The 12,408-nt window shown below is 44.3% G+C and overlaps 1 protein-coding gene across 1 annotated transcript in view; it reads left to right on the top strand.

The window, feature by feature from the left end:
* The window catches only part of DIP2C (DIP2 acetate--CoA ligase C (putative)), a 188,779-nt gene extending 177,336 nt beyond the window's left edge, over positions 1-11,443 (top strand). The window contains exons 36-37 of the mRNA XM_078782009.1: positions 171-294; positions 9,047-11,443. Of these exons, the coding sequence (XP_078638135.1) occupies positions 171-294; positions 9,047-9,299 (377 nt within the window). The 3' untranslated portion in view covers positions 9,300-11,443. The remainder of the gene's footprint in view (positions 1-170; positions 295-9,046) is intronic.
* The last annotated feature ends 965 nt before the right edge of the window (positions 11,444-12,408 follow it).

The following is a 12,408-nucleotide window of genomic DNA, read 5'->3' as shown; positions in this document are numbered from 1 at the left end:
CCGGCCCGTTCTGTGATCCACATATTTTGTTTTGATATCGTTGGCACCGGCTGGTGTTTGCCATCAGCTCGCTGAGGGCTGTGACCGATTTGTGTGCATTATGGAACATTTAGCTCCACATGTGCAGCTGTGCTCAGCACGTGCACTAACAATCCAACGATGTCTCCCAGAGCCGCATGATGACCTTTATGTGGTCGGTTCCATCGAGGAGGCGTTGGATCTCCGTGGAATGAGATACTACCCCGTGGACATCGAAGGGACGGTTGTACGAGCACACAAAAACATCGTTGAATGGTAGGTTATCACGACAACATGCATAAAGTTGATGGTGGGACAAAGGGTATGAACATGGCTGACTTTGATTTCTTGCATTACATGGTGTTGTTTGCACTGTGGTGACTTGGTGGGAAATAATCTGATGCTATGGTTGTGAAAATATTCTGGAGGATTAAGACATTTTTTTCCACTATAGATTGAGTACTTAAACATGTTCGAAGGACCTTGATTTGTAGAAACCTGGAGGATAAAGATAATCGGCAGTAGCGTCAGCCTTTCCCTCAATAATGCTGCAAACCTGCTCCACGGTTGTTGCCGCATGAAAACTCGTGTGCTCGTCGCGTGTGAACTTTCATCTTCGTTTTGTACTTCATTTGCAGCAGCCAGTGACCCATGGGAACGATAAGACTCAGGTCGCACACACGCGATGCCCATTGGATAATGAACTTGGCAGAGCGCCGATACAGAGTGTACAGAGCAAGCAGGAGTGATGGGAATGATGGGAGGGATGACGAATTGCTTCTCGCTAGTGTCGTTTACTCAGACTGGGCATGGCATAAGGAAAAGAAAAACGTCCACTTGCTCACTTATTATTGGGAGCCATGTACTTCATTCCCATGTAGGACTCATTTTGCTTTCTTGTTAAGTTGTAATCCGTCGATTCTTTCAACCCTATTATTAGTCCCCTACCGGTGTACACCGGAGGGGACTATAGGTTTGCACTCCATCCCTCCGTCTGTCAGTCTGTCCGTCTGTCATTCCGTCACGCAAAGAACAGTTTTCCGGACTTCTTTTCTAAACTCTTAATGCTAATGATTTCAAACTTGGTACATGGTTTCCTCATGATAAGTTACAGATCAAGTTCGAATTTCACGACGTTTCGATCATTTTTGACAAAGTTATGGCACTTTGAACTTTGGTAATTTCCCCAACAGTTTTCCGGACGACAGACTGCCGGTAGGGGACATGTATTGCAGCGCAATACTCCGAATGCTTGTTGATCATGCGATTTTGAACGATATGGAAAGAAATTGTTACTTTTCCGCAAAACATTGGCCAGCAGGATATATGTTGTGCTTCTTGAGTGAGGCACAACATACAGTATAAATAAATGGACAGCAGAATATATGTGAGTGGGAATTTCACAGCATGCACTTGGAAATGGTACAGTGAGGTAGCACTATGGGACACTGGGTCACTTGGAGTCAATTATTGTCCCTCAAATGCTCTGCATGTGAATCGACCAGATTATCAGTAACTTGATGTTAAAAATAAACTCTTGAGCATGGAGCTCAACATAGATGTTTAAATTCAGGGAGGATGTAAAAACTAACAAAAGGCACTAAGGGAATGGAAGTAAGTAATTCGGCCTTCATCGTGGGACATCTCTGATTATGACAAAGGCGCACAGCCTGTTGAGGGAATTTGGGGACGATAAAAGGTCACGAGTTAACAAAGCATTTGAGCCGTGCAGCTTTGGCAGGGTCACCACCGGCACAAAGGAACCAAGTGAGCCACAGATGCTCCCAACCCTCAATGGAGGAATTCGACTTCACTTCCTTATTATTCTTCAGGACATTTTCTTCATTATTCCATTATTTTACTCTCCCACTATGATTTGTCATCTTTCTAGCTCTGATATGGATATATTGAAGCTAATGCTTTTTAATAATGGGATATAAATATCAGGGGGTTTCATAAAGGATAAAAGTGGAATGGATTTTGTGCCCACAAACCACGAGAAAGGGACAGAGATAGGGAACAAAATTGTTTAATCACACAATACTTTTATTCAAAGATATATATGTCATGTGAAAAAAAGCAAAACATCAGATGTTTCAGATGGGTACCATGCCAGCGATGAAATTTAGAAACTTTAATCACTTGAAACATAGACAATAAAATGACAAACACACACACATACATTTTAGTATTCTCCTCTCATCTGCTGTTGGTGCACAAAGTGCAGAACTTGCCCATTCATCCATTAAGGGATGCACACAAAAATTGGAATTATATATATATATAAGTTCAAAACACACCTGGTCACAAGTGTGCCGCACTGACCGGGTCCTCAGTCGAGGTCCTCAGCATCATCCCGTTTCGGCCCTTCAACCTCGAAACGGTCAGCTAAGGTGGACCTGCAGGGGCACATACACATCCACATGCAGCAACTGCACCTGGATGCGTACATACCCCCACCCCCAGCCAGTGCGAACAACAACAACAACACCTCCACATCCAGAATCCACAGCACCAAACAAACATGGTGGAACACTCAAACACCCACCTTTATAACCTTCACCACTCACCAAAAAACACACCAGATCATTCATACACACACATACACACCCATACACACACACACACACACACACACACATACACACACAACACCAACCAACCAACCACCTACCCTCACATCATACACCACTCAACACACAAAAACACACACTCATACAAAAATTAATTCATGCAAAAACACACCCTCACCCACTCACTCATATACACAAAATAAGAAATAATAATGGTAACAAAAAAAAAAACCACACACATCCAACCTACACCGTTCGACGTGCCTCCGTAAACTTCCTCCATATCCAAAATGAGCCTTTCAAGGCAACCTGGGCCACCTTGTCACACATCCTCCTTCTTTCTGTCCCACACACTCCCAGCCTAGCAAGAAATGCAGAAAAGGAATTGGCAATATACCCTCTACACCCCACCTCAAATGGCTGACACAAAACTCGCCAACCCTTCTCCCGGCACTCTGCCTCCAGCTCACTGTACTTTCCTCTCTTCCTCTCGTGCACCTCCTCCATGTTCTCTTCCCAAGGTACCGACAACTCCCCTAAGATGACCTGTCTTGTTGCACTTGACCAAATGACAATGTCAGGCCGCAGCCTTGTCACACAGATCTCCTCTGGGAATACCAATTGTGGCTTTAGGTCTGCCACCACCTGCCAATCACAAGCATTGAGCTACCTGTAGGTCCCGTGATGACATTCTGGGGTTCTTCGAGACTTCTTTCAGCATCTTGCGGTCTGCTCTCGGGCTGAACTTGCTGGGGCGGCCTGGCCTGAACAAGTTGGCAGTTATTTGGAATCTTCTCCACTTGTAGATGATCTTCCGGACAGTCGAATGATTGATTTCAAATTGTTTGGAGATCTTTTTAAATCCCTTCCCAGACTCATAGGCATCTATAACCTTCTTTATCATGCTATATATATATATATATATATATATATATATATATATATATATATATATATATATATATATATATATATATATATATATATATATATATATATACAGACTTGGCATTTAATATGGATTTTTTTTTTTTTGGGGGTGAACTTACTTTTCAAGATGACTTAGAACCAAAAGTTCATTGGAATTATGTTGAAATTATTCTAGATTTTGTTAATGTGACCTTTAAAAGAAACAAAAACCACATTTGACATTTCGAAGCAAATAAATTGATCCTTGAAAGTGATGTAAACTGATATTGAACTCAATTCACGGACAGTACTGTGTTAAACTTCTGTGCGTTTTCCAGAAGTATCTTTTTATTTTGCACATTAGCCAAAATTTTTTTAAACAAAAACAAAAGTTAAATTACGACTGGGATTACGGACAGTAAAATTACAGTTCAGTACTTCGTGTAACCCCCATGAGCATTCAGGAGAGCACGTACACGTTGAGGCATGCTGTTCACGAGATTTGCCAAGGTTTGGACAGGAATCGCTTGCCAAGCAGTTACAATAGCCTGCTGCAATTCAGGCACAGAGGCAGGCTGCTGGTCCAAGTTGTCGATATGACACGTTAATTCTGCCCACAAGTTCTCCATCGGATTCATATCCGGGGACATGGCAGGCCACTCCATATGCTCTACACCACGGTCAGCAAGAAAGTGTTGGATCATGCGAGCACAATGAGGCCGTGCATTGTCATCTTGGAAGACAAAGTTTCCTCGAAAGGCTGCACGAACAAATGGAAGCAATGTTTCTTCCAGAATGGCGCTGTGCTTGAACTGGTTCAGGTTCCATTCAGAACAACCAGGTAAGTTTTGCCCCCTGCATGAAAAGCAGCCCAAACGGTCACCCCACCACCTCCAGCTTGGACTCTTGGCACTATACAATCTTCGTTGAGGGCTTCATGCACTTGTCTGTGCACTCGGACGCGGCCATCTTGACGATAGACCAGAAATCTAGACTCGTCACTGAAGATCACGTGATTCCAGTGTCCTGGCTGCCATTGGCGGTGCTCTCTGGCCCACTGCAATCGGCGCTGGTGGTGTTGTCTGGTCAGACGTGGCTTTCTCAGGGGATGCCTGGCGCGATAGCCTGCTTGAACCAGTCGTTGGTTGACTAGCCTTCTGGATACAGGCACATTTGTCAGTTGCTGCCACTCAGCCCTAAGCCGATTAGCTGACTTGGTACGGCCATTGCGGACTAACCGGTGCATCTGGCGATCATCCCTCCTTGTGGTTCTGCGGGGACGTCCTGGCCTCGGTATTGGAGTTGGGACACCCCTCTGAGCATTTCGTTTCAGGATCTTTGACACCTGACCTTGAGTGATGCCATACTGCCGAGCAATAGCACGCTGTTTCATGCCGTAATTTTGTAAAGCCACCACTAAATGACAAACAGCATTGTCGAGTTGATGGACCATCTCCAGGGGAAGCGGCAATAACTTTTGTATACGTGCAGTTGTTGTTTTCCACTAATACAGAATGCAACAACCCTTATATACCCGATTGTGAAGCCAATCGTCAAATGTACCTGTCCGTACATTTTGTCACGCCACCTGTGATATAATCCTGTTATTGACTTCTTGCTGTGACAGACAATCAGTGACATGGTTCTTTTAACAAAGAAATCACTGAAGCGTAAAAGAAACTCACCAGGTTGATATACCGAGTTCAGAAAGTAAACCCAAGTCAGGAAAAAAAAAATATTCCATATTAAATGCCAAGTCTGTATATATATATATATATATATATATATATATATATATATATATATATATATATATATATATATATATATATATATATATATATATATATATATATATATTCGATTAATGTACAGGATTAAATTATTAAATTGATATATGTGGAAAAATTACATTCCCAGTCCAGGAATCGAACCCAGGTCCTCTGGAAAAGTGTACCACTGCTCTGCCATCTGAGCTATCTGGGCGATCCGGACTGAGCTTGCAATTTTTCCCACACATGATTGCCACTCTTTTTCCGGCAATGCTTCCGGGGCACTCACTGCCAACCATAGGAGCACCAACGGATTGAATACGAGAGGGTCTTCCTCCAATGGTGGAGACAAATCCACGCCCTCTATTATAAACACCACTGGGGGTGTAGTGAATATACAGACTTGGCATTTAATATGGAATATTTTTTTTGTGGTGGTGAACTTACTTTTCAAGATGTCTTAGAACCAAAAGTTCATTGGATTTATGTTGAAATTATTCTAGATTTTGTTAATGTGACCTTTAAAAGAAACAAAAACTACATTGACATTTCAAAACAAATAAATTGATCCTTGAAAGTGATGTAAACTGATATCGAACTCAATTCATGGACAGTACTGTGTTAAACTTCTGTACGTTTTCCAGAAGTATCTCTTTATTTTGCACATTAGCCAAAAAATTTTTTAAACAAAAGCTAAATTACGACTGGGATTATGGACAGTAAAATTACAGTTCAGTACTTCGTGTAACCCCCACGAGCATTCAGGATAGCACGTACACGTTGAGGCATGCTGTTCACGAGATTCGCCAAGGTTTGGACAGGAATCTCTTGCCATGCAGTGACAATAGCCTGCTGCAATTCACGCACAGAGGTCGGCTGCTGGTCCAAGTGGTCGATTTGACGCGTTGATTCTGCCCACAAGTTCTCTATTGGATTCATATCCGGGGACATGGCAGGCCACTCCATATGCTCTACACCACAGTCAGCAAGAAAGTGTTGGATCATGCGAGCACGATGAGGCCGTGCATTGCCATCTTGGAAGACAAAGTTTCCTCGAAAGGCTGCACGAGCAAATGGAAGCAATGTTTCTTCCAGAATGGTCCTGTACTTGAACTGGTTCAGGTTTCCATTCAGAACAACCAGGTCAGTTTTGCCCCCTGCATGAAAAGCAGCCCAAACGGTCACCCCACCACCTCCAGCTTGGACTCTTGGCACTATACAATCTTTGTTGTAGGCTTCATGCACTTGTCTGCACACTCGGACGCAGCCATCTTGACGATAGACCAGAAATCTAGACTCGTCACTGAAGATCCCATGATTCCAGTGTCCTGGCTGCCATTGACGGTGCTCTCTGGCCCACTGCAATCGGTGCTGGCAGTGTTGTCTGGTCAGGCGTGGCTTTCTCAGGGGACGCCTGGCACGATAGCCTGCTTGAACCAGTTGTTGGTTGACTAGCCTTCTGGATACAGGCACATTTGTCAGTTGCTGCCACTCAGCCCTAACCCGATTAGCTGACTTGGTACGGCCATTGCGGACTAACCGGTGCAGCTGGCGATCATCCCTCCTTGTGGTTCTGCGGGGACGTCCTGGCCTCGGTATTGGAGTAGAGACACCCCTCTGAGCATTTCGTTTCAGGATCTTTGACACTTGACCTTGAATGATGCCATAATGCCGAGCAATAGTACGCTGTTTCATGCCGTAATTTCGTCAAGCCACCACTCCATGACAAACAGCATTGTCGAGTTGACGGACCATCTCCAGAGGAAGCGGCAATAACTTTTGGAGACGTGCAGCAGTTGTTTTCCACTAATACAGAATGCAACAACCCTTGTATACCCGACTGTGAAGCCAATCATCAAATGCACCTGTCCGTACATTTTGCCACGCCACCTGTGATATAATCCTGTTGTTGATGTCTTGCTGCGACAGACAATCAGTGACATGGTTCTTTTAACAAATAAATCACCAAAGTGTAAAAGAAACTCACCAGATTGATATACTGAGTGAAGAAAGTAAACCCAAGTCAAGAAAAAAAAAATTCCATATTAAATGCCAAGTCTGTATATATATATATATATATATTGTTGCGGATCTGCCGCCGGCCTTCTCCCCTTATCAAGGGGGGATTATTCCCGTTGTCTTTACTGACCTGGCGCGACCCGAGACCTATTACGTTCCTTCCGGACAGCGCTAAATAGGGTTTCAGGACCAAATTCGCTGTTACCCAAGTACTAGCGCTGCCCTGGAAGCGAGGGAATAAGCCTCGCACGAACCACGTGTGATGGTGATATGCCGAGCGTTTTGCGTACACGTGATCCGCGCTATTTATAATTACTAAACCCGATTGGAGCGATCTTATTCATACCACGCTTAGTCAATGGAGAAATCACAAAGGCGATCGAATTGGAAAGAAAAGGAAGAACAAATATGTTTTGTTATGATTGCACGTATTTACAGCTCAGGACGAAGAGACACAGTGAAATCCTTAAACAGTCTTATACTTAATACCCCAGGACAAACGGGCCCGTCTGACACACACACTCACACGGGGATTGCTGATGGGCAGGATGATGTTCACCAGCGCCGCGGTGGTCGTACAGGATCGGCTCCATCTCACTCTCCATGGTCCCCGGCACGTCCCATGAAGATGAAGGTAGGCGAAGGCAGGACCACGTATCGTGTCGCTCGATCAAAGCGGGTAATCTCGGGGCGATTGTTAGAGGGCGGACTTTGCGCGGCTGGCGGTTACTCAGCCACGTTCACTCGCTTTGGCTGAACCGCGTGAGTTATCAACGCCCTGTCTGCGCCCACGTATTCCACGTAACAAAGTTCATTCAGCGCGGGTGATTCCCATCAAGCGCATCTCCTTTCTCCATACTCAGAAGTCACTTCAGCGCACCTCTCCCGTAACTCTGGTCTGCGCGCAACTCTGCTCAACTCACGAGCGCCTCTCCCATAACTTGACTCCACGACTCACCAGCGCCTCTCCCATAACTGGACTGCGGTGGGGGGCTTCGCGCAAACGGTTTCATTGCCACGCCCTTAGAACCTTCTGGAACTCACCAGACGCTCTTCACCATGCTCTCTCACGCCATTCCGCTCGAGCTCTGATTGGCTGGTTCATTCTTACCGCCCCCACTGCTGCCGAGCTCAACCCTCCTGCACCTTTCGAGGCCTACCTCGTGTTAACTTGACTAGTGGACAACCAAATGGGATGCGGGATGGATTGCGCCCATAGAGGTAGAATGTAGGTTGGAGCAAAATGAATGGAGGGCCTATTCTCCTGTCTTTACACAACTCAGGTACTAAGGGGGGAAATGGCCTATTCTTACACATACTAAGACATAACTATACTACAAATGGGCCTATATGTTGCTCGTGTGACTAACTATGGGGGGCAAACCTTTAACCTTTATTAACTTTACTGTACAAATCTCAAAACCGCAGCAATATATATATATATATATATATATATATATATATATATATATATATATATATATATATATATATATACTTATATATATATATATATACATATACATATATATACACACACATGCACATATGCACAAATATACAAAGCAGTTCGTTCATAGCAGGTAAGTAGCATTACATGTAGGAAGAAAAAAAATGTAAAGCATAAAAAGTGAAACCTGGTTGAATAAAGTAAAACCTTTGATGCTCAAAGAGAACACATTAGTCAGTCGCACCTTTTATATCTTAATTTTCACCACAGATCATTGTTTTAATGAAACCTCCTCTCCCCGGCAGTGTCGTGTTTGAGTGGAAAAAGTTGCTGGTGGTGGTGGCCGAGTTCTCGGGGCCTGAGGCAGAGGTGTTGGATGTGGTGCCACTTGCCACGGGTTCGGTGCTCGAGGAGCACCACCTGGTGGCTGGCGTGGTCGTTGTGACGGACCCTGGCACCGTGCCCATAAACCCGCGTGGTGAAAAGCAGCGAATGCTTCTCCGTGATCACTTCCTTAATGACAGCCTTGACCCTCTCGCCATCAATTACAACATGTGATGGATATGTGGCCATGTTCTTGCTTTCTTCTGCTGTGCATTCACTGTTGGTGGAATTTGAGCCAAAAACTCCACTTTTCCTGTGTTTGGGTGAATTCCATGGTTATGCTGTTTGGGCATTTTGGGGAAATTTAGATTTCTCAGGGTAAATTTTGTGGTGTGATCCAGTTTATTTGTTTATAAGGAATATATCTGTTTGTCTTAGGGTTGTGAGCTTGGTGGTTTGGGAAGGGGTTTTTTGTACCTGGCGACCACACATATCTGTTGTTTAAGGGAAGGACATAAGGCCTTGTTTCTAGAACAGTTGCTGTGACTGCAGCAATTAGCATCAACAGCCTAATAGTGGGGCCATTCCATACAATCCATCCCATCTCGCAAAAACCACCATAACATGTGCGGAATATGCCCACAAAGTGCAGTCATGTGGAAGAGAACAGGCCCTACATGGGTCACCGTTGAACCGAGGTCACCATTAACCGGGCATTCAAGCACGAGGTGAACGATTACTGTCGTGCAGGAGTTGAGACCATCTTGATGCACAGTGACAAACTTCAGGACAGACATTGCGGATTTATTTTCACTCAAGAGTGGAAGACATTATCTGATTGTTTTAACTGTGACAACCTCCACATGCGGCAAACTTTGACTGAGCTTGGATTATCTGCCTCAGGGTTTGGTATGCAGTGCCGCTCACTTCGTGATTAATGCGAATGACGTGTGTACATATCCATGTAAAAAGAGAGAAGGTGTTAATTTCCTACCCTGCCTGTGTCTGGCACATTGGGAATTCTAATTCGGGGAAGCTATGTCGTTGTACCTATGCTGTCTTTTACTGTTCACTGATTCTCAACAGTTCACGTCCATCTCGTCTCTGCTGGTGACTCGAGACGCTGCTGGATTGCATGTTAAGCAAAACAGATGCCTAATTAGGGGCCTTTTGCTTGCTGAATGCACATTGTGGGATTTTAATTGACTGCTTTAAATTTTGAATGTCTCACCAGTCGCACGTGTTTTTAATACAGATGTGTGCGAGGCAAACTTTGTCACAAGTTTCTTTGTTTTTCCTTTTAATGTATAATCCCATTGTTACCTTTGGAGTTAGATCGAAGTCGTTCCGCAACTATAGAAGGGCGACGTTTAGAGTCTGCAACACTGGAAGTGCAAATAGTTTGGCAGGAGGTGGCGGTTTCTCACCGCAATCTGCGCTTATGCCAGAGCTAACTGGTGCCGAGCTAACCTACGATGGCGTTTAGAAATTGGCTCACCCTTCTTGTGGCGGCCCGGTCAATCATACGGCCTCCCCACCCTTTCCGATAAAACAAGTGCGGATCGCACGGTGACTCCAAAGATGAAACCAGAAATTTTCATCTCAGCATTCACCTCCCTCTCCCCTATCCCATCCAACCCCCCTGCGCCATCATTTCCCAGCTCTATCCACGTGCAAAATGCTCCTCCGACACCTCTAACGGCGGCACTGGCAGCTGGTCTTGTCAGCCTTCGCTCGAGTCCAAATGCTTCCCCCTGTACCTCCGACATTGCTCACGGGCCCATTGGAGGACCCAGTGGAGGTGGAAGTGTGTTTTAGGGGGGAAGGGGAACGGAGGGTGGGAGGAAGATGGGATAGGAAAGAGATTTTGCCCGAGGTTGCTATTCAGCAAGCTGCCCAGAGCCTCAAAGTACCTGATTTACAGGCATTAAGTTCCTCAGAGCCAGGCGTCCCATTGACTGGGCTCAGACCGACATCTTCGTTTTGCTATTTGTCATAAAATTCCAGCAAATCCCCTTTCAAACAAGCAAAGCGCTAACTCGCTAGGATGAATAACCCATCTTTTTCAGTGCTCAAAGCAGAGTTTTTTTGGGGGCCTGGGGTCGGTGGTGGTTTTAGTGATTGATGATGGTAGCAAATACTTTGTACCACAGATAATAATTTGTTTTCCAATGTGCTGCCATTGTACACGGTTTAGACATTTTGAGGTATGTCGGATGTATACACTGAATGATCATCTCTACCCTTTCTTTCTCTACTGTCTCTATACCTTTCCACATGTGTATATATTTATATATATATATATGTTTGGGGCAACGCTAATGACAGTTGTGTTTTTAAAGGAAATAGCATTGAATAAAGTTATTTTATTGTTGAAATGGTTGTTTAATAGCAGTGCTTGAAGTTTGAATATCAATTATGATTGTTATTTCCTAGGCAGGGGCTAACAGGATGGCCTAGATGGTACGCACACTCACCTCTAAGCTGTCTAGTCTGTGTTTGAATCCTGATCCAGCTATGAAATGTCATCCTGGTGTTGCACAGGCAGGGTGATTCATCAATTTGTGTGCCGTTCCGTCTGCTAGCATTCATTGGTGGACATTAAAGATCCCATGGTGTACTTAAAAAGTACATTTTACGTATACGTGTACGAAGAGTAGTACATTTTGATTACTTAAGTTGGATCAAATGACAGTGACTGTGACTGAGAAGAAAACAAAATTGCGACAACATAAACACAGCAAAAGGTATAAAGTGCTCTCAAGGATGCGTATGAGGCATAGGCCGAGGTGCATTTTCACTCAGGGTATTTTAATCCACCTTCGTCTACAAGACAGAGAAGGGGAGGAATATCCTGGTGCAGCCAGGAGGATATTCTGTTCCAGTATTAATGGAATGAGCAGGTAATTTGGAATTGCTGCAATAGATTTTAAAAAATGGAGGCACCACGCCACAAGTCCTTGCCCATCAAACAAGGCATAGCCAGATGTTTTGACCACCAAGTGCAAGTAGTCTTCATTCGCTACTGAGCAGGTATCATGTGCCATTTGTTAAGTACCTCCTGAAGTTGTGTGTGTGTGGTGGGGAGGATCATATGACTGTAATACGCACATAGTGAGACCATTTATATTTTTTACCATTGGGTGTGGATGCGCATGTGTATGGGTCAATCAAACCAATTTTATGCTGAACATAAACAAAAAAAAAGGTTACATGATTAAAAAGGTAAATAAAACACAAGTACTTGTCTCTATTACATTTCACTATGCTGTACTATCCCGTGCTGTGATATGTATGTTAAACCATATTGCACAGACCTTTGCCATGCTGTATCCTGTTGTTG

This window comes from Myxine glutinosa, chromosome 7 (assembly GCF_964187855.1).
Source record: "Myxine glutinosa chromosome 7, kmMyxGlut1.1, whole genome shotgun sequence".
Lineage (NCBI taxonomy): Eukaryota > Metazoa > Chordata > Myxini > Myxiniformes > Myxinidae > Myxine > Myxine glutinosa.
This window is presented reverse-complemented; position numbering and strand designations above follow the sequence as displayed.